At 41.0% G+C, this 22801-nt stretch overlaps 1 protein-coding gene across 2 annotated transcripts in view; it reads left to right on the top strand.

Moving 5' to 3' along the window:
* The window catches only part of IQGAP2 (IQ motif containing GTPase activating protein 2), a 288130-nt gene that overhangs the window by 243521 nt on the left and 21808 nt on the right, over nucleotides 1-22801 (top strand). For both annotated transcript variants that reach the window (XM_077867634.1, XM_077867629.1), the window contains 9 exons: nucleotides 1433-1641; nucleotides 8290-8439; nucleotides 11197-11360; nucleotides 13945-14169; nucleotides 15508-15648; nucleotides 16058-16142; nucleotides 16577-16809; nucleotides 18976-19108; nucleotides 22100-22202. In XM_077867634.1, coding sequence (XP_077723760.1) covers nucleotides 1433-1641; nucleotides 8290-8439; nucleotides 11197-11360; nucleotides 13945-14169; nucleotides 15508-15648; nucleotides 16058-16142; nucleotides 16577-16809; nucleotides 18976-19108; nucleotides 22100-22202 — 1443 coding nt within the window. The remainder of the gene's footprint in view (nucleotides 1-1432; nucleotides 1642-8289; nucleotides 8440-11196; nucleotides 11361-13944; nucleotides 14170-15507; nucleotides 15649-16057; nucleotides 16143-16576; nucleotides 16810-18975; nucleotides 19109-22099; nucleotides 22203-22801) is intronic.

The raw sequence follows: 22801 nt of genomic DNA, 5'->3' as shown, positions 1-22801 counted from the left end.
GGGGCCTGATCCTGGAGACCTGGGATCGAGTCCCACGTCGGGCTCCCTGCATGGAGCCTGCTTCTCCCTCTGCCTCTGTCTCTCATGAATAAATAAATAAAATCTTTTAAAAAAAAGTAAAAAAATTAAAAAATAATAATAATAATAATTAGTAAAGCTAAAGTACCTAATTTGTTTGTAATCTACTTATTGGCACATACAGAGATAGGTGGTTCTTAGGAGGAAAGAGAATTTGAGACCAAACAAGATGGCTCATGTTTTTCTGACTTAGCTATGTACGTGAGTTCTGGAGCATTGCTCAGCCTTTTTCTGAAATGGCCATGTCATTAAGCAACATCTTTGTTAGAAAGTAGAAAACAAATTCATGTGTGCTTTAGTCTCAGGAAGGGAAGGGTCCCAAGAGCCAAACTAATTTCTCCAATAAAGCCCATCAGAAGTGGCATAGATTTGGTTGTTCATGTGGGATTCATGCTATTAGTTATTTGTGGTGTTTAACTCTTTATTTCTTGAATGCCAAAACACCACAGAACCAAGCTGGAATTAAAAAGAAGATGGGTTAGGGACTCAGTGTAAAGGAGAAGGTGGTGATGGGAATTGCCACAACTAGGCTGAGGTTCTTGAAGTCATCTTTGTGTTGTGTGTAGTCATTAATCGCTGAAGGTCCAGATCATTTATTCTTAAAAGTTTACCCAGTGTTTACTAAAACACTTTAACAAATGTATTTTTTTGTAAAGTCACAGTGCCCAGGAATTAAAGCATAATTAATGTTCAGAGCACCAAGGGGAAACCCTTTTAGAATTTAGACACCCCTCTCAACAGCGAGGCTGGTGTCCCAGGCTCTGAGTGCCCTCTCGGTCCGTGCCGAAAGGACAAGGACCAAATTTCAATGTCTAAAATCCCTGTATTTGTGCCACAGAACATGTTTCACTCGTCATTCCATTGGCTCCTGTTTGGCCTTACAGTTCTCCTCTCATTGACTTTCTCTAATTCACTTTTCACCTAGTTCCTGCTCTCTCTCCATGGTCTTTGGGGCTCAGAGAAATCACTTTCCATTTCCTGTAGCAGGAACAGAAATCTCTTATCTGGCTCAGCCACAAGGTCTCAGAGATAACTTAGTTAACATCCATTCTTACGTTCCTTATCAATAAAGCACAGACAGGTAGAGCTATCTTCTCCGTGCGAGGGTCCTGGAAGCAGTATGGGAGAATTAGATAGCTGGAAGACAGACCAGGTGGCATCAGTGGTGTGCAGTTATTTATATGATCAGTTTCCCTGTCCAGATTTGACATGGACAGTATGAGTCACTCTGGAACCTAAGTGCTTCCATTGCCATATTTTTGTAGTAATGCCTTATTGAAATACCTGATTCCTCTCTTATTGATGAGAATTCCAAACATGCCTAATGAAAGCATGCCTGTTCCTTTCCCTGCAGTTGGCTCTGAAAACCCACCATTAACAGTGATCCGAAAATTTGTACACCTATTGGACCAAAGTAACTTGGATTTCCAGGAAGAGCTGGAGGTAGCACGATTAAGGGAAGAAGTGGTGACCAAGATCAGAGGCAATCAACAGCTAGAGAAAGACCTGAACTTGATGGACATCAAGATTGGGCTCCTGGTGAAAAACAGGATCACGCTGGAGGTCAGTGGGATCTGTGAGGCCTTCAGCTCCCAGAAGAGAGAGGGGGCACATGTATTTGCCGACAAAACCTTTGTCAAGCTAAACTCATTTAGAATCCAGAATGTGTTGTCCAAATTCACTGACCATTTTTCTCATGGTTCTCAGACCGGTAAAATTTTATACTCTTGTCCCTGATAACGTATTTTGTGAGGCTCTTTTACCATCCTGAAATGAAATGTACGTGAAACGAAACCTACTAACATAGGTACCTTCATAATGAGACTAAGGTCTTCCCACAAATATAAAAAAGTAATTTCTAATAAAAATGTGGATTTCAATGTGAAAGTACATGGGCCCAATGCCATTAGAAGATGTGAACGAGGGATCCCTGGGTGGCGCAGTGGTTTGGCGCCTGCCTTTGGCCCAGGGCGCGATCCTGGAGACCCGGGATCGAATCCCACATCGGGCTCCCGGTGCATGGAGCCTGCTTCTCCCTCTGCCTGTGTCTCTGCCTCTCTCTCTCTCACTGTGTGCCTATCATAAATTTAAAAAAAAAAAAAAATTAAAAAAAAAAAAAAAAAAAGAAGATGTGAACGAGTTGCCTGAGGCTTGGGCCTTTTCCCAGAATATCACAGACTGAACAAACTACGAATTGCTGCAGATGACTAATGCCAGTGAGTGGGGGAACTGTCCATGATTTCATTTTCCAAAGTGGAAAATAACTCTTTGTAAAGTTCAGAACAAGCCAGTTGATCTCCCTGCACAGAATTGCAGTACTAGAAGAGTCAGTGTATAGTAAAATTGCGGGGGAAATGCATTTTGTTTATATCTAAAACAATTAGTTTTGGGGCTCAAATAATTACAGAATTTAGACCTACATGAATAACAAGGAGGACATTGAAAAATCCACCCATGCAAAAGGTAGACAATGTACGCAGGAATGTCCTACAAATTGCAGGACAGCAGAGCATCCCTGCTCCCACCCACTAGAAACCTTCCAATTGTTAGGATGTTAAAAAAAACTATCTTTGTGGGGTGCCTGGTGGCTCAGTCAGTTGGACATTTGACTCTTGATTTTGGGTCATAAGATCAAGCCCTGCGTCGGGATCGGTGCCCAATGTAGAATCAGCTTGAGATTCTCTCTCTCTCTCTCTCTCTCCCCCCTCCCCCAATTCATGCATACACTCTTTCTCCCCCTAAATAAATAAATCTTTAAAAAAAAAAAAAAAAAAGCCTTTACACATATCCAAAATGGCCCTGAGTGGACTGCCCCCCAAACAGCCTCTAAGTAAATAATGCTATAGTTTTGTATCTGTGTGAAACCTGTTCATTTCAGAGCTCCCTCAAACCATGTGTAAAGTTTCATTTTTTTACCCTAGAAAGGAAATTTGTAGGATCAGATCTCTCTCCATGTTCCTATTCCAGTGCCACATCAGTTTTCAGAAAATGGATAGGTCAGGAGGGGGCATGGGAAGTTGACCTTCTAGAAACTCTGAGAAAGCTACCATGGGTCAAACAAAGAGTGCCAACTGCCACTGACTTGAGTCTTTGTTTCTGGAAAACTGGGAAATGAGGAGCTCAGGAGGCCAGCAGATGAGGATGTGAATGCCCCACTCTTGTCTCCAGCCCTCGCAGAGAAATAGTGAAATAGTGCCCAGAAAATAAGGAAAATAGAGCAATTTACAAAATAGGAAATTATATTCTTTTCTAAATATTAAGAAAAGTACAATTTAGGGACACTTGGGTGGCTCAGCAGTTCAGTGTCTACCTTTGGCCCAGGTCATGATCTGGGAATTGAGTCCCACATCAGGCTCCCCTCAGGGGCCTGCTTCTCCCTCTGCCTATGTCTCTGCCTCTGTGTCTCTCATGAATAAGTAAAATCTTAAAAAGAGAGAGAGAGAGAGAGAAAGAAAGAAAAATACATTTTAAATGTTCTGTATTATCGGTTTTTATTATTTTATCCAGAAAAATAGTACTTTTCTCCTTTTTAAAAAATGTGTATTATTTGACGAACATGAGAATTTTAAAAGGGTAACCTATTTCAGAAGGTCCTTCAGAAAATGCCTTTTACAGCCTTTAGACTGCTGTTTTACCCCATTCCCATAAAGTTGTAAACAGGAAATGCCTTTTAAAATAAAGGCTAGTTGCAAAACACTGAATAGTAGGCGTAACATGTAGCTTGTTATTCATGTGGAAAATGAAATCATGGCAAATTTTCAGGTCTTTATGAATGTTTAAGATTTTTTTTAAAGATTTTATGTATTTATTCATGAGAGACACAGAGAGAGGCAGAGACACAGGCAGAGGGGGAAGCAGGCTCCATGCAGGGAGCCCGATGTGGGACTCGATCCCGAGACTCCAAGATCATGCCCTGAGCCAAAGACAGACTCAACTGCTGAGCCCCACCCAGGCATCCCCTGTTTAAGGTTTAAGTATTCTTAATTGATGATGTTGTGAAATAGAGCTAATTTTTCAACTTACCTTTTCAAACACCAAGTATTGATTACTTATTGAAAATTTAATTAATGATTATTAAATATATGGTCTTTAGTCTTATCATTGATAGTAGCATTTTTTAATTTGATGACAAGAATAGTACAATTAAAGCTTTATTTATAGTAGTGAAAAGGTGAGAAACAACCCAAACACAAAAACAATAAACAGAGAACAGTAAAATGAGTTTAATATGTAGGCTATATAGCCACTAAAAATAATGTTTTCAAAGAACATTTAAGGGTAGGGGCAATGTTTGCAATACATTAAAGACAATAGTACTTAAAGCAGTACAATTTCATTTGTTGTGAAATATATATACTTAGAGCTAGGAAAAAAGTGATTCTTCTTTGGGTGGGTAGTAAAATTCAACTTCTTGATTCTTTTTTCTTTTTTAATACTGAGCTTGTGTTTAAAGAGGAGAGAAAGATTTTTAGGGCAGCCCCTGTGGCTCAGCAGTTTAGCACTGCTGTCAGCCAGGACATGATCCTGGAGACCCGAGATCGAGTCCCACTTCGGGCTCCCTGCATGGAGCCTGCTTCTCCCTCTGCCTGTGTCTCTGCCTCTCTCTCTGTATCTCTCATGAATAAATAAATAAGATCCTTAAAAAAAAAAAAAAAAGAAAGATTTTTTAAAGGAAGTAGCTTAGTTTGTAAAGAGCCCCAAAGTAACCATGTGTCTTAAAATTTTTCTGAAAGTGGCCTTCCTTGCCTGGCTAGCTCAGTTGATAGAGTATGCAACTCTCGATCTTGGGGTCATGAATTCAAGCTTCACGTTAGGCATAGAGCTTACTAAAAAATAAATAATAAATAAAATAAAATTGGCATTCCTCCTAGAAATCACAGGAAGTCAGTAGGTGAATGAAGTGGCTAACATTGGTTTTAGGCAAAAAAAAAAAAATGGCTTAGAGATGGAGACAAAGCAAGTGACGTAGAAGTTTCCTAGAGAAATAGGGAGGAAGAAGAGTATAAGCTCAAACTAGCTTGAAAGAAAATCTGAATAGAAAGTAAAAGTAGGGCACCTGGGTGACCCAGTTAAGTGTCTGCCTTCTGCTCAGGTTATGATCCTGGGGTCCTGGGGTGAAGCCCCGCATCGGGCTCCCTGCTCAATGGGCAGTGTGCCTCTCCCACTCTACTGCTTGTGCTCTCTTGTGTACATTCTCTGTCTCTCTCTCAAATAAATAAAATCTGGAAGGAAGGAAGGAAGGAAGGAAGGAAGGAAGGAAGGAAGGAAGGAAGGAAGGAAGGAAGGAAGGGAGGGAGGGAGGGAAAAAAGAAAGGAGGGAGGGAGGGAAAAAAGAAAGGAGGGAGGGAGGAAGGGAGGGAGGAAGGAAGGAAGGAAGGAAGGAAGGAAGGAGAGAAAGGAAGGAAGGAGAGAAAGGAAGGAAGGAGAGAAAGGAAGGAAGGAGAGAAAGGAAGGAAGGAGAGAAAGGAAGGAAGGAGAGAAAGGAAAAGTTATCTGGGGCAGCTGGGCTCAGTCAGTTGAGCATCCGACTCTTGATTTCAGCTCAGGTCGTGGTCTCAGGGTCGTGGGGTGGAGCCCTGCATCCAATTCTATGCTAGTGGGGAGTCTGCATGAGATTCTCTCTCCCTCTCTCCACTCACATGAGCTCGCATGCTCTCTCTCTAAAATAAGTCAGTCCATTTTAAAAAGAAAAAAGGAAAGAAAGTAAAAGGAATCTTGAGTCCCTGAGCTACCCACCAATGAATGCGGTGCATAATAGGAGTGCAGATGTCAGTCCCGGGCTGCCTAAAACCCAGATGAAGGGTCGTTCTATGGCTTGATTCTACTGCTGCACTGCGTGTGTTAGCGTGTTTCCCCGAGCGTGTTTCTTAACCTGAGCCTTGTTTTCTTCCCTGAGAATTGTGCCAAGTGCATCACATATGTTGTTTTGACCTTCATAGCAACGGAGACTGGGATTATTGATCCCATTCTATAGATTAAGGGAACAGGCTTGGAGACGTTCACCTGCACAAGGCCACAAAGTTAACAAGGCTGTGTAGGCACCCCTACTTTCATGCCTGCGAAGCCCAAACCCTTTGTACTAGTCTACACCTTCTATAAAAATGTCTATATAACAGCATATGACCTGCATTCAGGTATCCTGCAATCATGGCAAGGGACAAAATGTGGCCACCAGGGCAACATCAAGATGAGGGAATATTGTGAAAAAGTAAGATACTGTTGCTCCTTCAAACCACTGTTCTCCACATGTTCAATATTTATTGGTAAGAACAGAAGACATGAAATTCCTATTAGTGAGAAGCATACATGTTTGGAACTGCTCCCTGGTTGGTCTTTGGCTCCTTCTTTAGGCTTCCCAAAGAAAACTTGTGTTGACTCAAGAGCAGTCTTAAGCAAGGCACAGTTTCAGGGAAGAAGGAATTTGGGCTTCCTGCCGTGACCTGCACAGCTGTGCAGGGGGATGTGCCGCAGACACTCTGCTCCATCCGCACAGCTGCTCACTCCCATACCTCCTCCCCTCCAGGGCTCAGCCTCTCATGTTCCAGCTCCCCATCCAGGATTACTCTCCCTGTCCTGCCCTCACCAAATGTCTATATTTCTTTTTTTTAAAAGATTTTATTTATTCATGAGACACAGAGAGAGGCAGAGACACAGGCAGAGGAAGAAGCAGGCTCCCTGTGGGGAGCCCAGTGCAGGACTCGACCCCAGGACCCTGGGATCATGCCCTGAGCCAAAGGCACATGCTCATCTGCCGAGCCACCCACGTGTCCCCAAATGTCTGTTTCTAATGCAAAGGGATTTATTCTGCCCCAGAGCCTGCTTGCCACTCCCGCCCTCTCTTCTCTTCTGTGTATGTCAAAAACCGTAACATAAGGTGAAATCTGGGAACAAAACAAAAGGAAAATCTTCAGTTGCCAGAGCCACCACCATTGAAAATAATAACCGGAGGGGGAATTAAATACCAAGATTTTGTTTCTGCCGTCTATTTAAAACCAAGATAATCTATTTACTCCACATATTTGAGAGACTTGATCTGTGCTTTGCCAATTACTTAAAAAGAAGAAAGCAAGGAAATAAGGAACAGTAAACCAGACTTATTCTAGTGATGTTTTATGACTTCTTATCAAGAAGGATGTCAGGCAAGTGCCTGCCCAGACTTCCCCGGAACCTTCATCTGGTGCTGAGTACACTTCCTTTCTTCATCCTGAAATATATCATATGTTTATAAATAAGGGTGAAATGTTGCCTTTTTAAAAAATTGCATGGAAATGCAAATCAAATCCCCCCCCCCTTTCTGCACACAAGCAGTAAGGAGGACAGAAGTACGTGCTGAAATCCAGGTTGCCCCTCTCTTAGCTGAGAATGGCAAAGAATAAATTCATAGACCTGCAGTGGATATAATCACATGGAACTATCTTATATCAGAACTCCAAGGGTTTTCTTTCTACCTGTGGACTGACCCTAGCTGTGGGAGAATGGGGTGCTAGGACGTAAGCAGATGTAGAACCTGTACACAAAAGCCAACAGTAGTTCCCATCCCCAGGCGCAATTGAAAGCAGTGGCAGGCACGTTTTTGACTGTCAGAATTACTAGGGGTCCCTACTGGCACTTGATGGAGAGGGGCCAGGGATGCTAGACAACCAATGATGCATGCACAGTAAAGCATTGTATTGCCTGGAATTTCCCAGAATACCCCTCCTCAGGAGCCATGGTCAGACATCCTGATGCTGGCTACAAATCGACATCTTACATGGAGGTTGGACTAAGTTCAGGGAAGCAGATGGAAGAAGATTTGGGAAAAAACAGCTTTATTGCCACCTACCCTGTAGTATGGTGACCTGTTATTACATGGCAGGTGAGGCAGGCATTCTAGAGCACTGGCGGCGTTCATTTGGGTCGTGTGCCATTCATTGGTGGGTCATGAAAGCCATTCAGAGAGTCACATCAGCAGTCTTTAAAAGTTGAGTCTTTAAAGTTGAATAAAAGTGAATTGAGGATATCAATGTGTGTCCCAGTAGTGTGGGTAAGTGCTTCATATTCCAGGCATGTGTGCGCACGCATGTGTGTTTACCAGCAAAAGATGTAAGATGTGTAAGGAAAATGTGGAAAGTTAATCTTTCCAACTACATGTGTTTCGAGGTGTGTGTGTGTGAAGAGAGGACATGAAGAATACCAGAATAAAAAATAATCATTTCCTAAATTCTGTTCCAGGATGTCATTTCACACAGAACAAAGCTGAATAAGAAAAAAGGTGGAGAAATGCAAATACTGACTAACACTGACAACCAGGGAATTAAAAGTTTGAGTAAGGAAAGGAGAAAAACACTAGAAACATATCAGCAGCTGTTTTATCTTTTACAGGTGAGAACAATTACTCTCACTATGAGCTTTGGATCAATACTATATTGCTTGGCGGTGGTTTACAGTATATCTTTCCCCCGGGTAAAGTTGTAGTAGGTGACACATTTTGAGTACCCACTAAGTACCAAATGCTATTCTGGATGCTTTACATACATCATCTCATTTAATTCTTACTACAACCCTCAGAAAATAGTAAATATTATTATTCCCATACTGTATATGAGAAAACCAGGATGCAGCCAGTAGATGGTAAAGCAGAGATACTGGAACCCAGGCAGTTTGACTTTGGAGCCCCTGCTTTCGGGACTACATTATATTACAGTTACCTGCAGAGACAGTATAAACCTACTAGTAATATAAGCAGATGCTGTCAGCCCTGAGCAAATTAAAGTACTTGCAAAATGGATCTTTCCCTGAACCAGTCTTCCCTTCTTTTGAGAAAGGATAGAGTTTTGATTAGGGCAATAGGGCATCCTTTTGAGTTTCATTATTTTCGTGGCATTACTATTATGTAAGTGGACAGTAATTTTTTGCTGCTTCCAGGGTGCAGGTGAGAACTAGTAAGTTGAACTGCTTATGTCTGGACTGGGGTGGACCAGTTGTTGTTTTGGCTAAGTCACTGGTTCACCTTATCTGTTCTATTAGTACATCCACTTAGTCCCAAAGAAAAGTGAGGAAGTAAGTGATAGTGATAAACAAAGCCTCCCCTTTGGGAAGAAAACTTCCCCCAAAAGGTGGGTCAGCAGTTCTTCCTTGAGTCAGGTGTCCCTTTGTGTGGGGATGCTGCTGCTGGCAGTGGTCACTTCCTCAAGGCCTGAAGGTCCCTGAATCTTTCCTTGGGGATGGTGCTGACATTAGGTATACAGAGAACACATTACCCACAACGTGAATGAGGTGTGATTTGCCCCCATGAAAGAAGTTATGTTAATTGTGGTACAAATGAGAATTCTCCATCTGGAATCATGGATTGGAGAGCGGGTGTAGTGCCACAGATGGCCACGGTGTGACAGCAGAGAGGGAAAATGTTAAAACAGTATTGTTCCTGGAATCCCTTGCTTAATTAACACCAGCAAACTTTCCAGAAAGAAAGAGGGCTCCCCGTGGGTAGGGAAAAGTGTTTGTCTACCTGAATTAGAATAGTAGTCATCCAGCAGTTGGAAATGTAATCTTGGGCGTTTATTCTTTTTGACATCCGTAAGTCTCCCAAATGGATGAGGCTTCTTTAGGATTTGGTTTCCAGTGTTAGATTTTGATAGAATTAGTGTTATAAGGAAAGTGAAACTGTAGTCCTTGGCCTAAGACTTGCATTTTTTTACTTTGTTCTATATGTGGAGACCATTAATGGAAAAGATAAAAATCACAGGAACATGTTGAGAATAATTCCAGCAAGTTTTATTCCCCAAGCAACCCAAAACTGCTAGTCCCAGAGCTCAGCCATTCAGTTGTATCTAGTGGAGTGTCTGTTGAAATCATGTATTTTTCTTTATCTTTTCTCGAAGACATTGGCCTGAGATCATTGAGGAAACTACATAAAGCAAATGGTCTAAATTCCTTTGGCCTTTAAATGATGTCTTGGCAAGAAGTATTAGCCACAAGACAGGTCAGCTAGGATAGGTTTTGCTTTGCATTTACCTCTTCAGTCTCAGCCTATATGGAAAGCTTTCAGGTCATCTGGGAGGCATGAGGAGAAGGTATCTTTAGCTTTAGACAGATTTCCTTTCTCATAATCCCATATGCTTAGTGTGGGAAAATATTCACTGCAAAACTATAAATAAAACATGGTCCCCAGCTTCATAAAATTTCAGACAATCATTATGAGCTTGGAATCATTATGAGCATTGTAAGCCTAAGTAGTAAACTATAACTTGGGTTTTCTTAAAAACTTTAAAGCCAAACTGAGTGTGTTAAATGAATACTAGTTTCCATAGAAACTAGTATAGAAAATTTTCTTTTCTCATCAGATGAAGATGAAGAGTAGGTATATTAAATTTCTCTATGTACATATTTTCCTCTATAACCTAAATAGTAGTTTTATTCCTCTAACCTAACCTCATTGGTGTAGCTACTGGAAAAGACCCATATTACATGAAGGCTGGTGCCTTCAGGAACCCTATCCTCAGATGAGCACTCAGGACGTCACACCAATTTTTTTTTTAATTCTTTATTTTTAAGTTGACTTTTTTTTCTGTCACTTTCTTCCACCATTTCACCCGTCAACTATCCTGACCTTTACCCCTCCCTCCAGCCTCCCTGCCTCATTCCTACCTTCTCTCTACTCATAAAACATCACAGCCATCCTGTCTCCACACGTAAACATGCCCTTTTCTTTTTCTTTCTAGTCTCAGAATATGGTATATTTTTCCTTCTGTTCATTCACCAGTCCTTCTGGAATAGTCTGTGTAGCTAGACTCTTGGTTCATTATTGCCAGTCTCTTCGGATGTTGGATTCTGTTGGTCAACCTCAGTCTCTTCTGTGTCTTTACAATAAATATTAATATGTACCTTGAAATGGTTAATGATGTATAGTGCACATAATTATATTTCATTAAATATATATATGTAACTTCTGTTGTAGCTTTGTAATATAACTTCCTATAGTATTAATATCAGCTGACACCTTTTAAAGTCTTACTGTGTGCCAGATACTCCACTATATGCTTTATACATGTTAAAGGGAATTGGGTACTCCTCTCTGTTTTAATATATTAACATGCAGTTTTGTGGGGGACTTTGTCCTTCTTCCCTCTTTTCTTTTAGACCAATCCTTTGTACCTGGCTAAGCTGATTTTCCAAATGCCACAGAATAAGTCAACTAAATTTATGGATACTGTTATTTTCACACTATACAATTACGCTTCCAATCAGCGAGAAGAATACCTACTCCTCAAGCTTTTTAAGACTGCTCTGGAGGAAGAAATAAAGTATGTATATAAATATATATATATATATATGTATATATGTAAAAATATCAATGAATAAATCATTTCAGTGACAGCTATCTCTCATTTACTAAAATAATATTTAAACTATTCTTATAAGTTACTCATACATATTCAAGTATATCAAATTGCTTAAGGAATTTCTACATCACTATGGGTATTTCCTGGTACAGCTTTCACCTACCAGTGATACCTTTTTCAGAGCCAAATTCACTTTTGAGTTTGCAAGTACACAGCAACTTAAAAATCAAAAGCTTTTTTGAAAGTCAGTGGAAAAAATTTAACTTAATTAAAACTCTGTGAGTAATAAAGCTATAAACAGATGGGGATAGTGATCTCTGCCAGATAGTCTTCTTTTACTTCTCTTACTGGAACTTAAACTGATTTTTGCTACTTTATTTTCTGGTTTAGTTATTGTAAAAAAAAAAAAAGTGCAGATCCCAAAAAAATACATGAAAAATGCCCTTGGCCAATGAGATGAACCTCAGCTGCCTTCCTGGCTTCTTGATACTTGAGCTGTACTGGTTCCTATAGATCTCGGAAGCATATTAGCTAGGAACCCCCCTGCCTTTGGGTTTCTGTAAGCCAGCCTAAGAAATAGGATACATGAGATATAGGAATGTGTGCACTGGAATAAATAAGTGCTAAGGAATAACACACACACAATGTAACAGATCAGAGGGGTGGGAAGAAAAGTTCCAGTCACAAATGATGTTGTAATAGTGATGTAAAATGTAGCTGCCTGTAGCATGACAGCAGGCAGCTATACTGGTGGGGAACATAGCATAACGTATAAACTTGTCACATTTCTAAGTTGAACATCTGAAACTAAGGTAGCATTGTGTGTCAACTATACTCAAAAGATAAAGAAAGGGATCCCCGGTGGCGCAGCGGTTTGGCGCCTGCCTTTGGCCCAGGGCGCGATCCTGGAGACCCGGGATCGAATCCCACGTCGGGCTCCCGGTGCATGGAGCCTGCTTCTCCCTCTGCCTGTGTCTCTGCCTCTCTCTCTCTCTCTCTCTCTCTCTCTCTCTCTCTCTCTCTGTGACTATCATAAATAAATAAAAAATTTTTTAAAAAAACATATTTAAAAAAAAAGATAAAGAAAGAAAGAAAAGTTCCATTCAGGTCGGCCGATAAAGATTTTGTGGGAGACGAAGTAGTTGAACCAAATCTTTGAAGAATATCTAAGTTTTTTATAAGAAGAAACAGAATTGATGCCTGGATGGTTCAGTAGTTGAGCATCTGCCTTTGGCTCAGGGTGTGATCCCGGGGTCCTAGGATCGAGTCCTGCTCAGGCTCCCTGCATGGAACCTGCTTCGTGTCTCTGCCTCTCTCTGTGTATCTCTCATGAATAAATAAATAAACTCTTTTTAAAAGAAAAATGGAAAAGGAAAAATAAGGCACAGTATTGACAGAAAGAGCATAGGCCAAGATCTGCAAAACACAATAGGCTCATTCCAGGCAAAATGTGATTTAACTAGTCACGAATAGGAGATGGAGCTAGAAAGATAGGTTGGGCCAGATCATGGGAGTCACTGCGTACAGGCCCAAGTGCCGAGGAACTGTTCACTCCCTTGGAAGCTCTGAGAGGTCTTAGAGCAGGGTGTTGATTGACATGGCCACGTTGTGTTTTTAGAAGCTTGATCTGCTGCTGTGTATGAACAGAATAAATGGTAGGTGCACATGTCAGAGAAGTGGGAGAGTCAGAAGGAAAAAAGAAACTGGATTTTTAACACGGTGAGTATCAGCTACAGGTGTAGAACATGAGGGTGAAAGTTTCCAGCAGAAAGCTGGAAATCCAAGACCAACTCCCAGGAAAGAGAGGTGGATTAGACACTGAGCCCAAAGGATGAATTTCAAGGAGGAGGTCATTGAAATTGCACGTGGAAGTGAGGTCTGAGGGTAGATCACATAGAAAGACATGAGACAGAACAGTTAAACTGTGGGGAGAGGAACCAGCAAAGGAAATGGAGGGGACAACTGGGTAGGATGAGTACTGGAATACAGCACTCTGAGACCCTGAGGGAAAGGGGGTCACACGGGAGGGTGAGAGGTGGCGCAGAGCTGAGAGGGAGGCAGGTAAGGAAGGGAAGCTCCCAGGACTTGGCAATCAGCAGTCAGGAAGAGCTCTCTCAGCCCTGTGACATAGCCAGAAGCTTCCCTGCAGTGAATTTGAGTGCGATTTGAAGAAGCGGATTTCAGTTCATTAAATCAAGAAAGTTATTTTTGAAATTTGGTAACTAGGTGGGACACGGTACTTGCCCAGTGGCACCCTGAATTCTTCTCATTTCTCATCCGTCCATCTTCAGTTCCTGCCTGCCTGCTAGATCGAAATTAAAGCTGAGCACTTATTTTTACGTCCTTGAGCTCCTCAAATGATGCACACATATCTTGCAGATGATTGCTTGCTTTTAAAGCATATCGGCTTTGATTCTCTTGGAGGCAGTATAACCCCCCAAAGTCCTTGCCTCCCAGAGAGAACATAGGCTGCTTAAAACTCTCTCCATGGAGGCAAACCCTTTGTTTCAATCTGGGCTTTTTTGGTTTGTTTGTTTGTTTTTAGATCAAAAGTGGATCAGGTGCAGGACATAGTGACTGGGAACCCCACAGTCATCAAGATGGTTGTGAGCTTCAACAGAGGTGCCCGAGGACAGAACACCCTGCGCCAGCTCCTGGCTCCTGTGGTAAAAGAGATCCTGGATGACAAGTCCCTGACCATCAACACAAACCCCGTGGAGGTGTACAAGGCTTGGGTGAACCAACTGGAAACACAAACTGGAGAAGCCAGGTAACTGAGCCCAGAGGAGGTTGGTTTTCAGTCATGTTTTATGATCATTTTTACATGGCTATTATGGATACTCTTAAACTCTCTTAAAAGACAAAATTTCCTGTCCAAAGGCAGTTTTCACTTAAAGACGTTACCTCTTCTTAACATACCCATATAGGCCACATTCTCGGACTCTTGCTCATCTTGGTATGACACAGGATTTTCAACTTGCAGTACCAGTTGATCCCCAAAGCCACAACTTCTGTAATTCTCTCCCTTGCTTATTCTTTGTATATCTCTAAACCTAAACCTAGAAATAGTACATACTTCCTCCTCACTTGATGATACATACTTTTTTATATTTACTAGGTGAGTAAGTATCCTGTGTAAGCAGCAATAAGCCAGGTAGGATGGGCCTATTCTGGGTGGTAGTTTGTAGAGCTAAGCAATCTCTGCTTTTTATCTCCTTCAAAAGGATGCCTTGTGCAATCGTTAAGCTACACACAGAGGATTGCATGGATGGTTCTCACGCACTGTTTGTAACAGCAAAAAGTTGGGTCAAGTCAAAATATTTGGCTTTGAGGAATTTGTTAAATAAATGTTTGTATAATACATAGTAGACTCAGTAACTGTTTGGAAGAATGGTATAGAAATATTTTTATTGGCATGGAAAAAATGTATAGTTTTCCATTGCAGTTGTGCATAATAAGCCATTTTCTATAAAAATATATATACCTATATGTATATGTAAATACACATGTACACATATATGTAGGATCTGTATGGAATATATAGATATACCCATGAGTGTGTGAGGCCCACATACACAGATGTATAGAGTAGGACCTAGAAAGTTATGCACCAAGATACGAAAAATGGTTGTCTCTGGGTTGATACTATATTTTTGTTTGCTTATATGCATTTTTTTCTGTAATGAACTTACCTGCTTTTTTGTAATTAAAGAGGAGTGCGTGGGTGGCTGGGTGGGTTAAGTGTCCCAGGTCTTGAGCTCAGGTCTTGATCTCAGGTTGGTGAGTTCAAGCTCTGCATGGCTCCCACTGGCTAACCTCCTTAAAAAGAGAGAGAGAGAGAAAGTTAGCTGGGTCTGTATCGTGTGAGTCGCCTGTGATTTTGCCGAGAGCATCCTGAGTGAGAGCCTAGAGTCCCCTGATCTGCTAGTGGCAGAGGGTCTGTCTGGGCACACTGGGCCTCCCTCCCATTGGCAAACACTTTGTCGCTGAGGTCACTGGGTGAAGTCCACTTCTCTGTACAAAGCATGATTGTAGAAATGGCTTGGCAAGGACACAAATGCTCATTTTTAAGCCCCTGATTAATTGAAAGACCTTGTTGTGTTTTCAGCAAGCTTCCTTATGATGTGACCACAGAACAAGCTCTCACATACCCAGAAGTGAAAAATAAACTGGAGGCATCCATTGAGAATCTGAGGAGGGTCACCGACAAAGTCCTGAACTCTATCATTTCTTCTCTTGACCTACTGCCGTAAGTTGTACATGTAGCAACTTGAATGTTCTTCACTGAAAAAGTTCTCAAAACACTATAAAAAATAAATAAACACTATAAAAATAAATCTGAAAAAAAATAAAAAAATAAAATAAAATAAATCTGGCAGGAAAGATAGGCGTTTTCCCTCATACTGTTTTTAACACCATTTTAAAAGTTGGCCTACATTTGCATTTTACATTCATAACCGTTCTCCAAAGAGCGGCCACCAAACAACAGTGTTCAGTTACTGACATGAGTCAAGGTTCTGTGATTCTGTTACCATCTCCTTTGGTGTTTAATTTTCAAGAAAACTGCCCCAGTGTGGTTGATGAGAACAACTGCTATGTGTTTCTTGCTCACTCAGCCTTTTCTTGTTATTTTCTTTGGTCCTCTGTTTCATATGCAGTTATGGATTGAGGTATATAGCCAAAGTACTAAAGAATTCGATCCGTGAGAAATTTCCAGATGCCACAGAAGATGAGCTGTTAAAGGTAGATTTTCAAGGGTCATCTCACCACAGCTGCATCGGGGGTGGGGGGTGAGCCATAATTACCAACATGCCATTTTATGAGAATTCCCCCCGGCCCTGGGGAAGCTGCAGGTCTTCTGTTTTCCAGTGACTTTCAAAATTATTAATTGTGCTGAGGTTACTTTAGAGATCTTACACATTACTGAGATTCTTTATATTAGAGCATTTGGGGGGAAATATGCTCTAATTATGCTATTTTTCACCAAAAGTAATTTTGGTAACTATATCAGTGACGTGTGACAATATTCACTACTTGTACAGAACTCCTTTTTAGAATTCAGACCAGAAAATAGTCTTTCTTGGGAAATAGCGATGAATATTTACTTCATTTCTTAAAAATCTAAAACTCTTGAGTTGCTTCTCTTAAAAACCATCTTTTTGTGTGCATTCCTCCAGATTGTGGGCAACCTCCTCTACTACCGGTACATGAACCCAGCTATTGTCGCTCCTGATGGCTTTGATATCATCGACATGACAGCTGGTGGACAGATCAATCCTGACCAGAGGAGAAACTTGGGATCAGTGGCCAAAGTTCTTCAGCACGCAGCCTCCAACAAGCTGTTCGAAGGAGAAAATGAGCATCTCTCATCTATGAACAATTATTTGTCAGAGACCTATCATGAGTTCAGGTGAGAGAGGTCATTGCTTTTGGAGAAATTTGCAAGATGATGAGCAAGAATAATGTGTGTTCTGTACTCATATTGGTTGAGGGTTGTGTATGAGTATGTTCTGTTGTCAAACCTCTCTTACCTGTGAAAGACTTATGTCTGTTGCCTTGATAAGCATTTCCAGACTATATCACTGGTCTTTCCATGGGAACTTGAAAGGAATGAGTGGTAGGAAGATGCACTCACCCTGAAGCTCTCCAAGGAAGCGTATTCAAATTGGCATTCATTTATTCTCTCTCTTTTTTTTTTCATTTATTCTCTTGTTGCCATTCTGTTGGTAGGTCGCAGAAATAAGACATAAATGCGACCCCTTTGACTCGTCACTTGGAAAATTGATCTCCCATTCCTCAGTTTTCCTCTGAAGAGTGATTTATCTGCTCACAAATGTACCTCATGATCATTACTCTCTATTGAGAATCGTGGCCTCTTGTGAGAACCCTCCCTCCAAGTCCTCTTACTACAGGAAGTTTAGATTTCTCAAGCTGCTAATTTTAGTAAAACATCCTATTTCTTGCAAATCCTTATCTGCTACTACAGCTTCCCTTTGCTTCCTTTTTTCTCAGATTATTCTTATCAAATATCTGTGGTTCCAGTTCTTCAAAAAGAAACAAAACCAAAGACCTCTCCCTTGCTTTTAAGAATTCATATTTTTTCCCCTCACACTTGTATTTATCCTATGTGTTCCTCAGCAACCCATTAAAAGTGTAGGAAGCCAAACTGTCCCATGGAAGCATGCTCTTCTCCCATGCCAGCGTGACTGCCTGCCATTTAACCTCTTCAGCCTTGGGCTGGGAAGGTAGAGGCCTTTTGGTGTGTAAGCCTTGGCTACCCTTAGGAGGTACACCAAGGGTAATTTCTGGTGTATGAAAATTCAGTACGGGGGCGCCTGGGTGGCTCAGTCAGTTGAGCATCTGACTCTAGATTTTGGTTCAGGTCATGATCTCAGGATCGTGAGATGGGGCCCAGTGGGCTTGACACTCAGCAAGAAGTCTGCTTGAGACTCTCTCCCTCTGCCTGCCCCCCCTTCCCCACATGCCGTCTCTTTCTCTCAAATAAATAAATAAATAAATCTCTTTAAAAAATAGATTCTCTCTCCTTCCTCTGCTCCTCCCACTTATACTCTCCCTTTAAAAAGAAAAGAAAATCTACTACATTATAGAATAAAATGCCTTCTCTACCTGTACAAAAGGTTGATTTATGAACCAGGACGAGAGCCCCTGGATTTCCTGATCTCACTGTCTCAAATTGCTATTATTTAAAAAGCAGACTTTTTAGAATCTGATTACTGGAGGAATAGGACATCGTATGTATTTGTGTGATAGCCTTAACAGCCTTTCAATCAGCTAGCAACTGTTGTTTGGATCAACTAAGAGTACAGTAGGCTTAATTTGAATTTCTGTCAATTTGGCAACAGACGCTCAGAAGGGTGATTAGGCCCAGGAGCTTGTACCATTTAAAAGCAGCACATGTAGGGACGCCTAGGTGGCTTGGCGTTTGACCGTCTGCCTTCTACTCAGGGTATGACTCGAGGGTCCTGGGATCAAGTCCCACATCAGGCTCCCTGTGAGGAGCCTGCTGCTCCCTCTGCCTGTGTCTCTGCCTCTCTCTCTGCATCTCTCATGAATAAGTAAATAAAATCTTTTAAAAATAATATAAATAAATAAAAGCACATGTGATGGATTGCTTTCCAGTTTATTTTCTCTAGAAAGACTTGATTCTTAGATCAAAGACTATGAGTCTTGACACATTTATGTTTAAATTTCGGGGGCCCTGTTCTCAGAATAACATTTCTTAAATAACCTGCCTGTAATTTGACTACATTGAGTCACTAGCAGAACCTGAGGCCACACTGCTCTCTCCATTTCTGTGCAAGGAGCTGGGTCCAATGTCCAGAAACATGGACTCAGCTTCCATAGTTAGGAGCCAGTCTGGAATGTGCCCTAACAAGTCCCTCCCACCCCCCACCACACACACACACACACACACACACACACACACACACACACACACAAAGTTTGAAGTGGAGAACAAAGCACTAGTCCTAATTCATTATTTCCTCAGTGTTTTGACAAAGCTGTTTACCTCAGAAATTTGAACTCTGTCTTAAGAATTTGTTTTCTTTGTTAGGAAATATTTCAAAGAAGCCTGTAATGTCCCTGAGCCAGAAGAAAAGTTTAATATGGATAAATACACAGATGTGGTGACAGTCAGCAAACCAGTCATTTATATTTCAATTGAAGAAATCATCAGCACACATTCAGTAAGTGGGGATGAGAAGGGGCCTTAGCCGTGGATCCACGGTTCAGACACCATTATCTTGAAAATGCTTAGTCTCTATGGGGCTTCCTGTAAGCACATGCTAATAATACTCAGACTCCTAAGAAACCTTTGATTATTTATTCCCTGGCTTATACAATGAATAAAATGCCCTTTTGTATACAAGTCATGTTTACTTTATATGTGGTGTGTTCATTCTCTCTTCTGTGTAAAAAAAAAAACTCCTCCCAAACAAGTAAACAAAGAAAAGCTTACTGCTTACATGATCTGTTTAGAAAGTCAGATTGTGAATTGAAATTTAAGTCCTGGTAGGGAGAGGCCCTGCTATTTCCTCCACCCACCAGGGGCTACACTGCCTGAACCCCCACACTATTTCTCTTCCCCTTTCCAGAATCTTCCCAGCTTCTCCAGTAAAATTTTGGGATAATCAGAATATCCTCTCTTTTCTAATGTTGGACTTTAGGAGAGGGAAAATAAGCAGGCTGTTCAAGTTTGGGAAAGAGAAGACACCCCACCCAACATCAGCCACCTGCAAAGAATCATTTCTATTGTTCTGGAAAACCCCATTTCTCAAAGGCAGTTTCATAGTTTGTGGTATGTCATAATGTCTCTATCCAGATGACATGCACACATCAGCACCATCAGCCATGAAAGGAATATTAAATGTCTGTTGGGGTCAGCACACTTAGCTCAGCATGGGGAAGCCTTCGATAGCTCCTCAATCATTTAAAGTAAGAAGAGAGGCTAAGCATTGAGAGTCTTTTGGAGGTGGTGGTTGTTGTTGTTGTTTTTAAGACCAAATGGAATGTATTTCCTGAAAGTCTGGTTCCTAAAAGAAAACCTTTTTGAAAATAGTTTACGACCTTGCTCTTCCAAGCAAAGTCTTAGGGACATGTTAGAAATGCACCCTGGACCTCCCAAATCAGAACTTGCATTCTAACAAGAACCCAAGTTCTGCAGATACACACTAGAGGTCAAGAAGCCCTCATTAAGGATACACCCATTTTGAATTAACACACACATCTAGGAGGAAAGCGTAACAAATACACACGTGTGGAAGGTCTTGTCCTGCCCCCATCACAAACAAGTGGCAAAACTGGCTGCTCAGAATTTCAGTCTGTATTATTAAGTCCTTCCAATAAGCATAAATACAGGTTTGGAAGAAAGATTGGATCTACTTTTGATTTCTCTCTTTCAAGGTTGGACCCAGGAACCTCCCTGACATTTACAACAAGCTCCCTCCATAGGCATTTTGAGTGATCTTAGACAAAGGCGAGTGTGAATGGCCAGCCGAAGGAGGGAGGTGGTTGATTGCACGACGAGGCTATACTTCTCTCTGTATATAAGCACTCAAAATCATAAACCATGTCCGGCAATGCATCATTTGCAAGAGTAATTTTCTAATGGGCAAGTAGACTCATTCATGTTTCAGCAACGACTCTGTTGTCTATTTTTATGGTAGATTATCCATCTCAAAAAAAAATGTCCACATGCTGGCTACACATTTGCTGAGGGCAGTATCTTCATGCAGGAAAAGTGGTGGGGAGCTCTCTTTTAGAATGAGACATTTCAAAAAAAAGAAAAAAAAAAAAAGAATGAGACATTTCCCAGGGATAGCAAAGAAAAAAATGTTACTGTATTAATTTAGACTGTTACTCTTTAAAGATTAATCATCTGTTCTTTTGGTTAACAAAAATTGAAAACAGAAGATTCTGTTTTCCTGGGAAATACAGCTTGTGACCAATTTGGATTTTCTTCATGTGTTTGGTTGGAAGCAGATGTATAACGTGGGAGTAATGTAATTGCAGAGAAATGCTATCCTGTCTATGGTCTGTCTCAAACGAGGAGGTGTCCACATGTACATGCAAGCCTGGTAGTAGCTCGACTCGCCCTGCGTGTGGCCACTTGCTTGCCCCTTTGTCCTCTAAGGAACCTCAAAAATATGTAGAACCTCAAAATGTGCTCTTCAAAGATATTTTCAAGAAATGTTTATGTTCCATGATTACCAGAATAAAGGGTAGAAGCCAGCCTGAATCCTCACTCCCCAGAAACAACAGCCACATCAGCTCTCCTGGCTCTTCAGAGGCAAGAACATAAATGTATCCACCTTATTTTGTTCTGTCATTAATTTATCTTCCTCCAAATATATACGTACTACCATTCCAGATTCACTATGTCCTTATATTACCTTTATTTTTTACTTAAGTAATGCCTTCCTTTCTTTATTCACGTTTGATGCTTTCGGAGTTTGCATACGAAGAAACCCCTGATATGTCTGGATCGCAGGCCAAGGAACCATATGGGCATTTCTGTGATCCCTACCCTTGAAAGACCTTCAATGCTAGGCAGATTAAAATAGCTAATAGTAGTGATTATATATATATAGCCATAGTGTTTGATTACTGCATAATTTTTCTCCGAAGGGATATTGAAGTGCACTTCCAGTTTGCTATCAATATTAGACAAGAGATTTCTGCCTTATTTTAGGTTCTTTCCTCCCCAGCTTTGACCTCTTCTGTCAAGGTGGACAGGAGCACAGGGGCTAAGTGGTAGAAGGCTGCACCGTGGCTTATCTCACGAGATCTTGCTAAAAAGAGGGTTTCTGGACATCTTTCACAAAGCTTCCGTTTCTTCGTGTAAAGTGGGCACTTACCTCTAAGATAATACTAAAAACTGTGCTTCCCTATGGTATCTAGTTTTAATAAATGTCAAACTTGTAATTAAGATTCAAATAATAGGGGTGCCTGGCTGGCTCAGTCAATAGAGCACGGGACTCTTGATCTCATGGTCATGAGTTCAAGCCCTACGTTGGGCATTCAGCTTACTTGTAAAAAAATTTTTTTAAATAAGAATCAAACAATATTAGAAGAAAATTATCTTGGAAAAAAATGGAAAGGGAACTTGATGTAAAAATGGTAGCACTTAAGAATTTACTTTTATTTGTGTCTCTATGTTTATTGCTCACTCTATACAGCTCCTCTTGGAACACCAGGATGCAATTGCACCTGAAAAGCAGGACTTGCTGAATGAACTACTAGAATCACTTGGGGAGGTGCCTAGTGTGGAGTCTTTTCTTGGTAAGAGCTTCTGCCTTCTACTTATCCTGTGGTTTGGGTTTAGTAGTTCAGTTTTCCTTTTCTAGATAAAAAAACAAAAAAACAAAAACAAAAAAAAAACTTAACCTTACTTAAGAAGATGACTACACTAGCCCCTTCCCACATTAACAGTTCTGTAATTCATCGTGTCCTAGATTACAAAGAAATTAGATATTCTTGAAAGTAAACTCTAGATGCATCAAAAGGGATTAGTCTACCTATATCATTAAAGAAAAATCATTAAAGAACCAAATTTATTACAAATTCCTTGCTATATTTTAGAAGGATTTTTTTATTTTAGAGTCTCTATGTCCCAGTTATTTTAATGTTTAAATCAAAGATTTTTTAAAATTTTATTTATTTGAGAGAGAGAGAACGAACAGAAGCAGTGGAAGGGCCAGAAGGAAAGAGAGAAGCAGACTTCCCGCTGAGCAGGGAACTTGATGATGAGATGTGGGGCTTGGTTCCAGGACCCTGGGATCATGACCTGAGCTGAAGGCAGCCACTTAACCGCTTAACCGACTGAGCCACGTAGGTGCCCCTAAGTCAAAAACTGTTTAAGAGATGCCTGGCTGGTTCAG

The sequence above is a fragment of the Canis aureus genome, chromosome 2, assembly GCF_053574225.1.
Source record: "Canis aureus isolate CA01 chromosome 2, VMU_Caureus_v.1.0, whole genome shotgun sequence".
In the NCBI taxonomy this organism is placed as follows: domain Eukaryota; kingdom Metazoa; phylum Chordata; class Mammalia; order Carnivora; family Canidae; genus Canis; species Canis aureus.
The sequence above is the reverse complement of the archived record's forward strand: the minus strand, read 5'-3'. Positions and strand labels throughout refer to the sequence as shown.